We start from the raw sequence: 16,615 nt of genomic DNA, 5'->3' as shown, positions 1-16,615 counted from the left end.
CGAGGCGGGATGGAGAGAGGAGGTGGGGGTAAACTTTGTCAGCAAGGGTGTGAGCCCGCCGGCCGCACACCCCCCCTTTACCGACAGCCAGGGCGGAGGGCAAAGCACCGGCAGCGGGAAGGCCCCCTCCTAACCGAGGCCGGGCTCATGCCCACAGCGGGGGACGGGTTAGGTTGGGGCCTTGTCCGCCGTTCGGTGAGGAGCCGGGACTGACCGCTGCCCCCCCCCCTTTCCCTTCCCTTCCCCTCCTCTCCCCCCATCGCCTCACGGCCCCGCGCGCCCCCTCACGCCGCCCGCCTCACCCGCCCGCCGCAGCGCGAGCCCCAGGCCGCCCAGCGCCGCCCCCGCCGATTGGGCCAGACCCGCCCCTCCGGCAGCCTTGCGGGGAAGCCCGCCCTAGCGTGACGCACCGCCCCCTCTCCACCCCGGAAGTGGGTTGGGCGTTGCCGTGGCAACGGCTGCGGCCTGGGGAAAGGCCTAAACAGAGAGAGGGAGGGAGAGAGGGAGGCAAGAGAGAGTGAGAGGGAGGCAGAGAGAGAGGGGGAGGCAAGAGAGAGAGGGGGAGGCAAGAGAGAGAGGGGGAGGCAAGAGAGAGAGGGGGAGGCAAGAGAGAGAGGGGAGGCAGAGAGAGAGGGGAGGCAAGAGAGAGAGGGGAGGCAAGAGAGAGAGGGGGAGGCAAGAGAGAGAGGGGGAGGCAAGAGAGAGGGGGGAGGCAAGAGAGGGGGCAGGCAGGAGGGGGGGCAGGCAGGAGAGGGGGGGGCAGGCAGGAGAGGGGGGGCAGGCAGGAAAGGGGGGGCAGGCAGGAGAGGGGGGGGGCAGCAGGAGAAGGGGGGGGCAGGCAGGAGAGGGGGGGCAGGCAGGAGAGGGGGGGCAGGCAGGAGAGGGGGGGGCAGGCAGGGCAGGAGGAAGAGAGGGGGCAGGCAGGCAAGAGAGAGGGGGCAGGCAGGCAGAGAGAGGGGGGGCAGGCAGGCAAGAGAGAGGGGGCAGGCAGGCAAGAGAGAGGGGGGGCAGGCAGGCAAGAGAGAGGGGGCAGGCAGAGAGAGAGGGGGGGGCAGGCAGGCACCCCCCAGCCAGGCCGAGACCCCCCCCCCAGCCAGGCAGAGACCCCCCTCAGCCAGGCACCACACACCCACACCCCCAACCCCACCCTACACACCCACATCCCAACCCCCACACAGACACCCCCACACCCCCCCAAGTGCAACAGCAAGATGGAGGGGGCTTCTTTATTTTTTTTTTTAATAGTAATGATCAAACATTTCACACAGTGAAACACTTAAGTTGAGTGCCTGAGGGGAGGGAGAGAAGTGGCAGAAATAAAGGGTGTTCAATTCATTTCCTTTATTTACAGGAGGAGGCACGCTGCTCTCTGTACAGAGAGTGAGCTGTGTAAGGGAAGGGAAGATTACAAAAAGGCTTAAAAAACCCAAAAATTCTTTAACTAAAAATGCCCTTTCTGGGCTCTGCTTTGGGTTTCTTGCTCTGGGTTACAGGTAGAACAGGCACTGCTGAAGTTCCAAACCATTCTGGCACCTTCCTCTTAGCAGGGGGATGAGAGCTCTGAAACAAGAAAAAAAAAAAGGTGGGACAAGAAACCATTTGTATTACATAATTTATCCTTAAAAAAACAAATTAAAATTATGGTTATTATAGGAGACCCAAACTCTGTATTATTCACAGGAAATGAACAGGTTTCTGCTCATCCTTCAGCCACCAGATTTTAAATAAATGGCAGATGAGTCTCTAGATCATCCTGACAAGGATGTGAAGCAAGAGGACACAAACACTGTTACTGTTTGTTTCTTAAGTTGGGAAAAAAAAAAAAAAAAGGCTTTTCTTAGAAATCACGTTCTGGAAAACCTCTTGAAGTGATCAGCAATCCAAATGTACCAAGGTGCTGTTGCAACTAAATGGCAGCTGTGCTACTGAAGGAGTTACACCTACCCATCAGCAACCAGACCATGAAAAATTATTTATTTTCATCACATTTCACACATCAATTCCTGAAGTACCAGCTCCTACACTTGTGCAGTGTCTCCAGAACCTGGGATTTCAGCTAAAGATCAACACCACCCCAAAAAAAATCCACCAGCTCTGAGCAGTCTCACCTTTGGCTGAGAGTCAGCAAAGAGTTCCTCCTCGTCTGGGTTGAGGGCAGGCTGGTTCCAGGAGGCCAGGGTGATGGGCTTCAGGCAGCCTGCTGCCCCCCTGCTACCTGCCTGGCTGCTCTCCATGCTCTGCTCAGCCTTTCCATGCAGCAGGGAGGAAGCAGGACATGAGATTTATCACAGCATTTGAGATTAAGACTGCACAAACCAGATAAAAGGCTGCATTTGAAGGGGTTTTTGTTTGGTTTTGTTTTGGGATTTTTTTTTGTTTTTTTGTTTTGAGAACTAAATTGAATTATAAACAAGAGTTCCCACACCTCTGCTTAATGAGATCCCCAGCTATTTCCTACCCCTTTCACCAAATTTGAGCAATTGAAGCACATCCCTGCCAAATACAAGGGAACTGGAACTTGCACTTGGATTTTTATTTTTTATTTGGTAAGAGAGAAAACACCTCCTCCATTGCCACATTTCTGAGAACAAGAAATACTCTCTCCTGCCTCTCTCAGATCACAAATACTCTCTCCTGCCTCTCTCAGAACACAAATACTCTCTCCTGCCTCTCTCAGATCACAAATGCTCTCTCCTGCCTCTCTCAGATCACAAATGCTCTCTCCTGCCTCTCTCAGATCACAAATGCTCTCTCCTGCCTCTCTCAGATCACAAATGCTCTCTCCTGCCTCTCTCAGATCACAAATACTCTCTCCTGCCTCTCTCAGATCACAAATGCTCTCTCCTGCCTCTCTCAGATCACAAATACTCTCTCCTGCCTCCCAGGTGCTGTGTTTTCCATGTGTTTTCAGAGCAAAAGGTGTCAGGTAACAATGGCAGAGTCAGCACAGAGGTATTAACTTGAAAATCTGAGATCTTTTTGGATCAACTCCACACCTCTGTGTGGCACCACTAATGGCAAGGCCATGCACACTCTTAGAGTAAAACATCTGTTTACCAAAGCTGAAGGCACTGCCTGCAGATGGGTTTCCTCAGCTCCTTCCTTCAAGGTTGGAGTGATTAAATTACCCTGTGAAAGCAGCAGTAAAGTAAGGTTGTTAAAAAGCCAAGAGCATTCATTAGCAGATTTAAAAGCTGTTTGCTACAGGGAATCATTGGAACCAAGGTATCTTCTGCAGGAGAAGTAAATGGAGGCTATTTGGATTAGCTTTTGGATTTCCAGTCTACTCCTTTGTATGATATTAATTTGATTTCTAAGAGATTGTTATTAGCTCCAGCAGCTAAGAGTAGCAGACAAAAGGGCAATTGCAGCTCAGGCAACTGGACCACGAGGAGGTCAACCCCAGGAAGAAGGTGACTCAGACAGAGGTTGTGGAAATAAAACAGCACTCAGGGAGGCAAAAAGCAATTTGGCCAAATGGCAAGGCTTGAAAAAGTGATTTAAACTGGAGTTCACCCTGTAAGGAACAGGCATGAGATCCTAGCACAGGCAGCAGCAGGATTTAGAGCCTGGGATTTCTTTTTGAGCATTCCCACCAGGAGCCATGCAGTGCAAGGTGGCCTTTGGTACAAAGTGCTGATCTGGGACTTGGGAGACATGGAGAGGCAAACCCAGGGCTGAGGCTAGATTGCTGCAACAAAGAGGAAATACTCCTTTCACAAAACCAGTTTCACACCTTCTTTTACTAACCTTTGTTTTACTCCACAAGGCATCTGCCCTGCTTGCTTGATTTGTTCCTGGTTTTTCCTGCTGCCCTTCTGACCACATCAACATCCTTCTGACACCTGAGCCATCCTGAGACTTATTTCTGTCCTCTTTTTCCAGCAGTGCAATAGTCATTTGGATGAGATACAGTTCAATATTTGCAGGGACAAGTTTCCTGATGGCTTGAATTTTGGTGGTGTCTTGGAAAACATATAAACATAGCATTAATTGGTTTTTAGGAAAAGGTAAAAACAAAACTATAGGTTTGGCTTGTATGACAACAGATCATGAGCTCATGGAATAAATTCCCACCTCACTCATGCTCACACAGATTTAAGCAAGTAACCTGAGCCTGTAGCTGTGCTGAGAGGATGCATTACTCTGGAGTAAAACAAGAGGAACAAAGCCAACTCTGGTGAAACTGAATTGAAGTCACTCAGCCTGAGAGCCACAGGTCAGCACGTGGCTGTCATCAGCCTCTGAACAGCCCATGGCACCAGATGACAGCAGGAAGAGGGAAAAACTGCTGCTCCTGCACTTCTCTGCCTCCTCATTATTAACAGATGTCTTGCAGAGAAGTCACAGTGGGGAAATGCTGCAGCTCTTATTCAGCACATTTACTGGAGGTGCCAGTACTTAGAGGACAGTGTCAGGCTGATGTTTTATCAAAAACCACTTGAGTAAATACAGATTTAAGAATGATGCTTGCATGTTTTATGCCATGCAACTGAGTGAAGGGCTACAACTCTCTTTTAGGTCTTTAACAAACCCCAGCTGCCTTATTTTACAAGACAACCTTGAAAAGAAAGCAATGATCTTGCCACAGGCCTTCCAGAAATGATGAGTTTTACCTAGAGCAGCAGCAGAGCTGCCCCATTTTTCATTCCCTTCACCTGTAGGCCCCTGTCAGGAGAAGCTCCAGCTAAGGAGCTCCAGCAATGCTCACCTGAGGCAATGGGAGGGTTGTGGATCACATCAGAAATGATCTGTTGGACTTCAGGAGTCAAACCTGCTCGCTCCAGGTGGAGAGGGTAGCCAGCTCTCATTGCCTGGAGCAGGTGGGTGCCAACCTCAGAGAGTGGCAGAGATCTGCTCTCACTTATAGTCCTCTAGGGAAACAAAGGCAGAAGGGGCTGAGATGGCAGAAGGGGCTGGAATACAACTGTAAGCTCAAACCTCAACAACCTCCCATTCCCAATAAGTAACTTGGGAGTATTGGTACATGGAAATGCAACAAATCTCCCCCCCCCCCAAACAAAACCCACTTAATTACTCATAATATTTATCTCATGTCTTCTCCAGCTTGTAAGCAGCATTTTTTCCCATCTTGAGGCCACTACTTCCCAGCACAAGTGCAACATCTCACCTTGAGCTTGCTTCAGGAGGTTCTACACAGGAAGGGTGCTGTGAGGCCACCTCCAGGGCTCACTACAGCCTGCTTACAGCCCACATCCCTCATGCCACACCTCTCCTTACCACCCCCTTCTCACCCCACAGCAGCTGAACCCCAGCAAGTTCTACCACAATGGATGCAGAACATGAATAACTGCACCAAAACCTAATTCTTCCTCATTTTTACATCTATGAGATGTGATTCTTCTCTTGAAACATTTGCCTTGAAGAAAAAAACATCTGATTTTTATCTACACAAACTTGCATTTTTTCCAGGAGAGCTTTTGAGCCAGTTGTCTTCCTTGCAAGAACAGGTTTCAATCTTCTACTGATTTCCCCCTCCAGACAATACATACCATGCATATAATTACCACAATTAGTTGATACAGAGCATCAAGTAACCCATTAATAATTAATACAGCTGTTCTTGTTAATCAGTCCTGAGGCCTGACTGTGAGGGGTGAAGTGAAGTGAGGGGTGAAGTGAGGGGTACACTTTTAAGTCACAGGTTTACCTGTCATCTTAGGAGGGGCAAATCACAGCTCAAAGCAACTTCAGCTCCCTACTGAGGAATTAAATAAGCAGGAAATAAAACTGTATCACTTCTATCATGCTTTTACCTGTCCACAGGTGAGTTAAATGAGCCACCATTTGCCAAGATACTGCCCCTCAGTGTCTTAAAGCAACCTTGCCCTAGGGCTGGGCAGAGAATTTAAGAGCCCCCTCCTCTAGGCAAAATTTCCCCAACATTAGTTTTTAGAAAAGGGACCTCCTCAGGGAAGAGCTTACCACAGAGAGATTTTTCTCTTGGAACAGGACATAGGTGACATGCTCTGAGGGAGAGAGGCCCCTAGCATGCTTCCAGGGAGATGCTGCTTTCTGAGCTTTAGGTCCAGATGTGGGGAATGTGTCAGTCTAAGTGAGATAAAGAGGTTTTAGAAGAATTATATCCCAGTGACAACCAATGGCTCATCCTCCCATTATCCCAAGTTATCTGAAAGAACAACATAAACCAAGACATTTCTCCCTCCAGAGGTTGGTTTGCATCCCAAGTCCAATGTCCATGTCTCAGCTCTTTCCTCCAGTCTCCTAAAAAGCAACTGGGAGGAAGCAAAGCCCCATCCCTCCAAGTCTGCATCAAACTGTGGTGAAGGAACATTCACAACACCTTTGGCCTCCAGCCCCAGACCACAATAACCAGTTGCAAGCTCTAATATGGCACTTACTGGACACTCAGCCTGCCCAGATGGGTGATCTTTACCCAGCTGTCCTGGACCTCCCAGGTGACCACAGTGATCTGGAACCTCAGCAGGTCCCAGTGCCATTCCCACACAGGTCTTTGAGGGCCTTGCACTGTAGCAGACACTTTAAGTCATACCTGCAAACCATTCACTTGGCAGAAGTCCTTAATTTCATCCAGGAGAGGCACCAGCATGGTGGATTTTGCTTCAGAGACACCATCAATCCTCTTCACATTCTCAACAGTTGTTGGCCTGGTTTAGGATGAGTAATAAAAGCCATGGAAATGTGTCCTATGCCAATGGCATGGAATATCCAGTCTGTAAACACACTGAGACTACAGACCCACTACTTAAAACTTGGCAATTTTTTTACTGTACCCTCATCATCTCTGCAACCAAGTTCCCTGTTTGTGCTTCTGAAGCATAAGGCTTGACCACAGCAAAAAAACCCCAAACCAAACCCAAACAAAAAAACCCAAACAAAAAAAACCCAAACAAAAAAAACCCAAACAAAAAACAACCCAAACAAAAACAACCCAAACAAAAACAACCCAAACAAAAAACAACCCAAACAAAAACAACCCAAACAAAAACAACCCAAACAAAAACAACCCAAACCAAAAACACCCAAACCAAAACACCCAAACCAAAAACACACAAACCACAAACACCCAAACCACAAACACCCAAACCACAAACACCCAAACCACAAACACCCAAACCACAAACACACAAACCACAAACACACAAGCCACAAACACCCAAACCACAAACACACAAACCACAAACACCCAAACCAAAAACACCCAAACCAAAAACACACAAACAAAAAAAACCCAAAGAAAAAACCAACCAAACAAAAAACCCCAAAAAAACCCAACCAAAAACCCCAACCAACTGCACAGCTGCTGGTCAATACTTTGAAGGTCCAGCACAGAGACCTTTATTTTCTCTTACCTCCCAAGAACTGCTAAACCCAGAGCTCTTCCATGGGAGAACAGCAGACACATTCCAAAACCAGGATTATCTAATGCTGGGGAAGGCACCTCAGATGCATTTCCAGCTGTGCTGCCCCACAGTGCCCTCTCACAAAACCAAAATACAGATGTATTTTTGTCTTCCCCTTTCCACAGCTGAAAGCAACACTAAGTTGTGCTTATTTTTTTGACCCCACAGAACAGGTAAGGGAGAGCTCCTGACCTGTAGCTGACTCTGAGCAGAGTAAGGGCACACTAAAATGGAGTGAAAAGCAGATGGAGTGGTAGGAATGAGTATAACACACACACAACTTCCTCACCTGACTGCTCAACCTAACAGGAGGTTGGGATACAAACACAGGTAAAGTTGTCATTGGGCTTTTGGTTGTTGGGCCTTTCTTTTTTTAATAATAACTAGAAGGAAGGAGCAAATCTGATATAAATAACTGTTTAACTTAGACCAGCCAGTGGTCTACAGGGCTATGAGAGCTGATAAAGAACCTCAGGAGAAGAGCTGCTTCCCTACTAATGAGGCACACGCTCCCACCAAAGGCAGAAAGGGGATTTGTGACTTGGCTTGCAACATCCTCAGTTTGTACAACACGTGTGCATGCTGGTTTTACCTTATTTGGGCCATCTCCACCAGGATCTTGTTGGTTGCCAGGACAGCTGGAGGAACTGCCTTCTCATTAGCCACCTTCTGTCTAGCAGTCAGCAGCTTGCCATACAAAGCAGCCTGAAAAAGAGAGCCAAATTCTCATGAAGCAGCTCTAGATCACCCACTAATGCAATAAGTGTGAGAGGAAAAGGCATAACCTCCCTCATCTTTCCTCTGATATTCCAAGAGGATGGCAATCCATTTATTCATCTTAAATTTAAATCCTGTTTCAGGACTTCTATTGGAAACATCTCCATGACATTACAAGCTGCTCCAACACAGGAGGGCTGTGCTCTGCAGGCTGACTACAATTCACAAATACCCCTCTTTTTTCCAAAAATAACCCACCCCAAACTTACCACTAGTTCTTTTTCTCGGGATGACACAGCAGATTCTGGGGGCTTCAGAGGAGATTTCACTGGGGAACGCTCTGCAGCACTAACAAAAAATAAAAGAAGTGAGAAGCAAGCCCTGTGTTAGATCCATGTACTCAGGAACTTTGCAGGAGGCTGTGGGAGAGCAGCAGCCCAACTTCTTTTGCCTGCTCAGACAGCACCATCAGACTGCTCTGCACGTTCATGCTCCTGCTGCACTCACACAGGACCTGAGCTGAGAGTCAGCAGCTGCCCTAAGGTAACAGAATCCCTGTGCCTGGTCGTGCAACTTAAACAGCCTCTTGCTCAAGCAGATTAAATTGTTTTGTGGGGAAAACAAAACCAACCCCCCTACCAATATCCCTATCAACCTTTGGATAGCCATACTGTTAACAGAACCATGTTTTTACAAGCACTTGTCCACTCATGACATTATTCTGTCACAAGAGACACTGTGCACTTCCCCCCAGGGCTGATAACATTCATCCTGGCTGAAAAGAACCACTTAAAAAGTTACTGGAAGCAAGAATTAGCTGGTGTTACCACCAGCAATGCCTACAGAGCAACCACAGCTCCCATGTACCCCCAATTAGACTGCTCCATTACACTGCTAGCAGGTGAGCTGGAGGAAGGTGTGAAATGGTGTGCATGGTGTGAAATAACACTTGGTTTGGACTGCAGCTGCCCCTGAAGTGATTTTTCCTCCCATGGCTGCAGTGACATCTTGTTCCCTGGGGTCTGCTAGCATCAGGCTGCTTGCCTGAAGGAGGAATCCAGCTGCTCAGAAAGGCAAGGTGGGCTTAACCTGAAGCACCACCCAAGGGAAACAAATTCATTTTTTTTAAAAGCTTATTTCATCACTTGTGAGGGCAGAAAGCCTCAGCTTAATCACAGTGCTCTCCAGACTGGTGTAGAAAGGAGAATCCTCTGCTGCTCTTACACAGGGCACACAGTTCTGGCAGCTTTAAGACTTAGGCACAACCTTTGTCACCTCAGTGCTTCAACTGTATTTGCAAACTTCTTAAAAAAGAAAAAAAGAAAACCTAAAAACTCTTCTCCATTCCTTATTTTAAATTATGACAAGTTAAAAACCATCATGGTTTGAACCATCAGATGGAAGACAGACTAAAAAACCAGTGAGAGCATCCATTATAAATCTGCTATTGCTCCATCAACCTTTGCTATTTTTCTAAATAGAGTTTGGAGCAATATCAGGGAGAAAGTTTGTAATTCAGCAATTAATAAAGCTTGCTTTGCCTGTGACACTACAAGCACACACAGTTTGTCAAATTCAAAGCCTGTTACACACTGTAATAGTCAAATGCTTTGAAATATAATGCAAAGTACAGAAAGTTTTAAGCCCTTGTATTTTTTAAAATACATTTAACATTTTTACTGTCCCTTCATGTAGGAGACTGCTGGTTTTAAAGGTCATCCTGCAAACAGCATTCTTATTAACACAGTAAAAATTTAGTAATAGTTTTAATTTAGAATACTGTACCTGCTAAGCATGTTATTGCCTCTTGCAGGAATGGCACCTTTTCTCTCATATGAAAACATCTCATGCAGAGACATCTAATAAAAAAGGACAAAAATGCCAATTTACCAGTTGTTCCACTGAAAAAAAAAAAAACTTGCAGCAAAAACTTGAAAGATCTTTTTTATAAAATCAAGGATGGAGCAGAGAGTGCAAGAGGAGTTGTAGCCATACAGACCTGCTTGGCTGGTGACTGAGTTTTCCCTCCTCTGCCTGGAGAGTGCTGTGTTGAGAGCACAGGTAAAGGTCTGCTGCTGTAATAAAATTAATTACATCTTAAATCAAATCAGACCAAGTCACTTGTGCAGTGACACTGCCATTTTAAAACAAAACAACATAGACCCCACAGCAGTTAGCTGAGCAAACTGATTTGAACTCAGTACAGGGCTATCTTTGGCAGATCAAGCTTTTTTCCTGTTTCCTAATGATTTGAATCACTATTCTTTGTGGGGAAAAAGCCACTAAGGACCTCAAAGCCTGTTAATAATGAAGCTTTAACAAGGAAAAAGAATCTTGTCTTAGGAAAGAAAAGATTTTGGTCACAAATATAGAATTTTTCTGACAAAAGCTGAAAAAAAAAAGACTTTAAAGATCCCATTACTGGATAAAACAAATGAATACCAACTTTCTGGTTTGCATTATGCCAACTCCCTTAGCTGTTGCATGATGTTTAATAATAAGTATTTTGATTCCTTCTAGAAGACCTGTAGGCAGCAGCTGGAAGGGCCACAACATCAGAATATTATCAGGAAAAGAAAACCACTACTTTGTGATTACCTGATTTACTTATTTTTGAACACCACTAGGACAATGTAGACATCAGAAGAGGCTCCTAAGACCAGCACTGAGCATCTTTGTTCTAATATTATTTCTTGTCACAGCAAAGCCTCTGTGATCTCCAGCTGATCCTCTTTCCTTTCAGAGGGGTTGGTCAGAATTAATGTTTGTGAAGACCAACACAATGGCATTTGTTAAACATAACCAGAAGCAAAAGATGGGAAGCCAAGCTTCACACGCTGCTTTCTTGGAGCTATGAGCTCTATGAGCTGGCAAATACCTGACCACCACTGAAAAAAACAAACCACCCCACTTCAGCAGACACACTCTCCAGGACTCTAAAAAATTAAAATGTCACAATGAAATGCAGCAAGACAGGCAAGCTATTACATGTTTGTGTTGTATAAATTCTTGTTAAAGGCTTTCCTGCTTCATTCTCAGCTTAAGTTATGAAAAAGTAGGTCAAGTGCATAATTGGGAAAACAAGTTGTGAGCTGCTCTATTTCAAGTCTCATTGTTCAGCTCATCACCATTAAAAAGAACATAAACCTCAATGGATTTTCCTCCACCATTTCTTGTCTCTAGCCAATTGCTTTCTCCACGAGGATGCACTGCCACAAAATGCTTCCCAGTTCCACAATCACCTGATGAGCTCCACTGGAGACCTCAGTGAGGAGACACTGCCAGATGCAAGCTGTGTGCTCTCAGGAGGAGGAGAGATGTCACCTTCCACACCAGCAGCAGAGGTAGCTCCCCAGACACCCCAATTGGCTTGTTTTCCATTATGATACTGGGGGAAAAATTTGGCTAGAAACCCCACGTGCAGAAGCCTCCTGTCCAACCAAAGCCATCTCCAGAAGTAGGTTTCAGAATCCAATGCTAAATTGATAAAAAAAAGTGCTCAAGAGAACTCCTGTACAATAAATACCTTCTCGTGGGTCTCTGCAGATTAAGGTCCTCACTGGACTGTAACAGGAGACTTGCACTTGAGGCAGATCCAGCTTGTAGCAGCCAGTTTCTACCCTGTAAGCAATAAACCAGGTGACTGGTTTTATTAATAGATTTTAATAGATATTAATAATATAGATTAATAGATATTAATAGATTTTAATAGATTACTCAGAGAAGCCTCTGATGGGTAGTTTCAGACCAAGAAGTACCTTCTGGGTAAGCATGCACGTGGTTGCAAACTTGTTATGCCCAGTGACTTCTTTCAGGAACCCTTCCATGATCAGCTGTTGGCAGAGCAATTTCCACCAGTTCTCTGGCCACTCTTTTCCACCACCAAAGAGAGGGTGTCTTCTGTATCTCTCTGGCAAACGCTGAGAATTCTAAAATGATTAAAAAGAACTGGTCAGACTTCTGCAGTCCTTGTGGAAGAAAGCTTCCCATATAACCAGTAAACCAAAAACCAGAGATGCCAGGAATGTTTGTCCCCCCCCCAGGAACATTTCTCCACAGAAGAGCTTTACAGAAAAGTCATAAGCCAAAATATTTTATTGAAGTTTAGGTAATAGCCACTACAATAATCCCACCTACAGCAGCTCACTGATAAGAGCACAAACCTGCCCAGTGCCTGAAGAACAGCTTCACCTCCACTAACCCAACCCTCTCCTGTGCTTTCTGCTGATCATGACTTTCTCCTGTAGCAAGACCTCCAGACAAACCTACTCTTAAGATCACAGAACTGTTCAAACATCTCCCTCTGGATAAGGAGGAGGTGAGAGGAACGACCCAGCTATCCACAACTTCCCTCTGGATAAGGAGGAGGTGAGAGGAATGACCCAGCTATCCACAGCAGTCAAGAAAGAAATCTGCTGTTTGTATTCATGCAGCTCAGGTCAGTCTTATATTGCATGAGTTCAAAAGAGAAGCTGTTACATCTTTTGTTTTTAATTAAAAACAGCCTACAGAAGGCAAAACAAATTGGTAAGTCCTGTTTAAATCCCAGGACAGCAATACAAAGCCAGCAGCAAGCTCACTACAGAGGTGTGCTCTACTCCTCCCTCATCCTTCAGTCTTCACTTTGCAGTGGGTTTGTTTGGTTTTCATTTTTTTAATATTCTTTTAAAATGCTGCTGATTCATTCCTCCCTTACCAAAAGTTCAGACTCTAAAAGAAAAAAAAACAACTTATTATGTACTGTGTGATGGGTTCTCACCTCAGCTGAACTGAGGGCCCAAACAGATGGCAAGGGGCTAAAGCTTCCTTCATAGTAAGAAAACTTCTTGGCATGAGCCTGAGAAGTTGAGAACTTTTCTGAAACAGGGAAGTATCAGGGTATCAAATATTAAAAGGTAAAAGTGCCTCTGATACAGTTCAACAATGGAAATAACTGTAAAAGGAATAAGATGCCAACTGGTAAACTTTGAGTCTATGTTTGGGTTAAGCATTATCAATTAACCTTGGCACAGGACTGACCAACAAAGGCCAAAATAACAAGTTCAACTTCCTAAAAATTATTAAATGCCAGAGATCCTACTAAAAGCTGACTCACTGAGACAACAAAATAATTGCTGAATAGCTACAACTTCCCCCTGGCTGATGAAAGGAGACCTTCAAGAGTTGCATATTGTTCTTTGTTTAGCAGGGTGAGTGTAATATTTCTCTCAATGCAGCTCTAGCTCAGCTTCCCAGAGGCCCTGGTTTGTTTTTATGGTCTGACTCAAGCTTTCAAATATGAAATGAAAACATGGTCTCCTCTGTGGTCCATGCCAAAGCCTGCTGGGGGCCACCTGCACTTTAGAAAAAGATGCCACTAACTTAAAGTGAGCACAAATTCTCCCTGAATTATACTCAGGAGTTTAAAGCAACATAAGAGTCATCCTTGGGCAGATACAGGATGTAATTTATGGTGATATTGATTTCATGGTAATTGTCACTCTAAAGTATACATTGGTGCAACAAAATTAATTCTTTAATTATGTTAGCCCAGAAAAAGGTACTTCATGTAAGCACTAAAAGGTAACTCTGCATTTGCAGTGCAAACCTGCCACCATCTTAACATGTTAGTAATGGCTAATAAATTAACAATCAAGACTAAATTAAAACCTGTAAGATGACATTTTTCCCCTAAACATGCTTGTGTGACAATTAGCAACTTAAATTAAGTAAAGACAGACATCATTCACCCAGTTTTATCAAGTACTAGAGGCTACAGTTTTCCCCTCAAGTTGTAAACGTTCTGTTCTCACTCTCATATTTTGTTTCTGGTGGATTTCTTACCTAATATTTAAAAATACAAGTTATGATCAGTAGAAATCATTTATATTCATTCTAGTATCCAACTTCCCATCTCACTATTCCAAGCCAGCCAGCAGTGCAAAGCTAGAACACAAACCATCATTTGTTTTATTCAAACACAAGCCCACTGATTACCAAGCAGAGATGAGTTTATTCCTGATTCTGAAAAAGGCTGCTCAGAGGATAACAGGAGTGGTGAATCATCATTGAAAAAAGAACAGAACACTTTAAAGTCTCTACAAAAACAAACTTGCCAAAACAAAACCAAAAGCTCCTTACTGGAGGAGCTTTAGAACCTCTGCCAATACTTGGGCTGGTGTACATGTGTTTAACAAAGAGTTTTCAATAACCAACTCAAAACAACCCCCCAAAAATACAGGATAGCTCCCCACAGGGCAAGTAACGGGTATTATTTCTAAGCTGAACTCTTGGGCCATATTACACTGCTAAAAAAAAACAGAATGAAGATAGCAAGAGCCTGGAGGCAGACACTATTCCTTTGCTGTAGGAGCATGAAATTAAGTACAACATGCTTAGGAGGCCCACTTTTTTATGGCTGTTGCCTTGAGATACAAAATGGCATTTGCTTCATGGGAAGTGCTGCTGAGCAGCTTCAGCACACCCAGGCTACCTCTCTCTACAGAGATCCAGCATTCCAATAAGAAGGTTCCAAATTTATGTGTGTGTCCAGGCAGTTATACATTAAGTAAATCCAAGTACTGCTTGGTGTATCAGTGAGCAAAGGCACTGAACCAGTCCCTCTGCTCTTGGGACACATGCAAAGGTTTTTATCATCACTTACAGACCCTCGGAGAAACAGGATGGGAAGTCTGGTTCCAAACTTCTCTTCCAGGGCAGTGACTGCAGACAGCAGCTGATGTGCTTGCTTCCCAAAGTCCTGAAAACCACCTTCTGAGTCACTGGAGACTGCACAACAAGAGGCTCTGAAATGCACAAAGAAAGCCAAAGTTAACACAAGCAAATCAAGTCCCCTCCCTCCTTTCAAATATTGCCAAGTGATAACTAAATAAAATCACTGACTGGATAGGACTTTGAGCATCCTGATCTAGGAGAAGGTGGCCCTGCTCATGCAGGGGGGTGGAACTAGATGATCATTAAGGTTCCTCCCAACCCAACCCATTCTATAACAATACACCCTTCAAGTTACAGTATTATAAACAGCTAAACATGTTTTAGGGTGAAGAAGAGAGCAAGCAAAAGCCATAATCACTTGTGGTTATGCCCAGTGCAGCACTAAGCAGCTCTTCATGGTACTTTCTGTGACAGAGCAACACTGGCTCAGCAACCTTCTGCATTTAGTATTTGAATAATTAGTACTTGAATAGTTGGACTGGTTTAAGCACACAAGACATTTCTTAAATTGCACCTAGTTGCAAAGTTTTGTCTTTTTAAAAAAAAGAACACAAAAGGGAAAAAAAAAATCAGAAGGAAAGAGCAATCCCAATAAAGCTTTTCTAGGGTTTGTTAATGCATTTATTACTAACCTTCCCACTGAAAAATTGGCACAAATCCCTTCTAAGGATGAGAAAGAGGCCAATGATCTTTTTCAAGTGATTTTAGTTCTGCAACACAAACTCACTATGTGGCTCCTTACTGGCACAGCAATACAACTGCCAAGATTGAAATGATGATCTCTCAAATGATCTTCTTGCTTAGCTTTGGTAGAGGCTAAGGAAAGATTTCTTAATCCTTAAGCAGAGAGGAAATGGAGCTGAATTGATAACTTTTTTTTCAATGCAACACAGCATAACATCTTGCCTCTGATCAGGAAGCATCAGGCTACCAGCAAAGAACAAGGAATCCTTTGTTATAACTTGTATGTAAATGCACAGAGGAGACTCTGGGGAAGGTGTTTCTGCTCATACCTGTGTGACTACCAACCCCCCAGCTTCCCTTCAGGACATCTTGGAGTTTATTAGCAGTGCTGGGAAGAACATATGTCAGCACAGACTGTAAGAGGAGAGCTGCTCCCTGAGCACTCTGGCGTTTTAACCTTAGACACATGGCATGGGGCTCCACTTGTGTTTCCTTTTGGGATTAATTTCCTCACAGGATTTAAACTGATGCCCAGAAGTTATTTTGCAGACTAAGAGTGTTGCTCTAAACCCTTTTAGGGATTGTGACCACATTTTGTTTACAGGCTTTCCCCCCAGCCTAACTCAGAGCTCTGAGACACCTCACAGCTTGGCTCAACTATTCAGGAGAAAGTTAGAGACAGTTGTTCAGAGATCAACTCCAGGCTGAACACCTGCAAGATCAGATGCATTAAAAAGTCAATTCTTTTAGATAATTTGCCTTTTAAGTCACCCTGAGAGAACATAACCTCTTGTATCAGTCTTCAGGGAAGAAAGCTTACCTGGACCTGCAATTATCACAGCATTCTTCTGTGCCCATGATGCCAGAGGAAACCTTTCGGAGCTGTTTGTCTTCAAAATGAGACAGGATGATTCTGCCCAAGGGAACGGAGGGAATTAAATAAAAGACCAAGAATTTACACATTAAATTTATTGCAGAAAACAGAGTTGAAATCAGCCATCACTAATAAATCCACTGGGGAGCCAATTATTCAGCCTTGACTCCTGTACAGGAAAAATTGGGTTGTTCTTGGGTTTTGTTTTTTTTTAAAGTAA

At 44.6% G+C, this 16,615-nt stretch overlaps 1 protein-coding gene across 2 annotated transcripts in view; it reads right to left on the bottom strand.

The window, feature by feature from the left end:
* Positions 1-1,213: 1,213 nt before the first annotated feature.
* Positions 1,214-16,615, bottom strand: part of WRN (WRN RecQ like helicase) — a 44,304-nt gene continuing 28,902 nt past the window's right edge. The window contains exons 22-36 of one of the 2 annotated variants that reach the window (XM_030450209.1): positions 16,342-16,434; positions 14,767-14,908; positions 11,882-12,052; positions 11,650-11,744; positions 10,123-10,198; positions 9,909-9,982; positions 8,393-8,471; positions 7,999-8,111; positions 6,536-6,650; positions 5,947-6,072; positions 4,712-4,874; positions 3,751-3,965; positions 3,058-3,129; positions 2,109-2,246; positions 1,214-1,560 (exon numbers count right to left, since the gene is read on the bottom strand). In XM_030450209.1, the coding sequence (XP_030306069.1) occupies positions 1,438-1,560; positions 2,109-2,246; positions 3,058-3,129; positions 3,751-3,965; positions 4,712-4,874; positions 5,947-6,072; positions 6,536-6,650; positions 7,999-8,111; positions 8,393-8,471; positions 9,909-9,982; positions 10,123-10,198; positions 11,650-11,744; positions 11,882-12,052; positions 14,767-14,908; positions 16,342-16,434 (1,795 nt within the window). In that variant the 3' untranslated portion in view covers positions 1,214-1,437. The remainder of the gene's footprint in view (positions 1,561-2,108; positions 2,247-3,057; positions 3,130-3,750; positions 3,966-4,711; positions 4,875-5,946; positions 6,073-6,535; positions 6,651-7,998; positions 8,112-8,392; positions 8,472-9,908; positions 9,983-10,122; positions 10,199-11,649; positions 11,745-11,881; positions 12,053-14,766; positions 14,909-16,341; positions 16,435-16,615) is intronic. The other variant, XM_030450210.1, reaches the window with a different exon arrangement.

This window comes from Calypte anna, chromosome 4A (assembly GCF_003957555.1).
Source record: "Calypte anna isolate BGI_N300 chromosome 4A, bCalAnn1_v1.p, whole genome shotgun sequence".
Lineage (NCBI taxonomy): Eukaryota > Metazoa > Chordata > Aves > Apodiformes > Trochilidae > Calypte > Calypte anna.
Note: the sequence above shows the minus strand (reverse complement) of the source record. Positions and strands in the feature narration are given on the sequence as shown.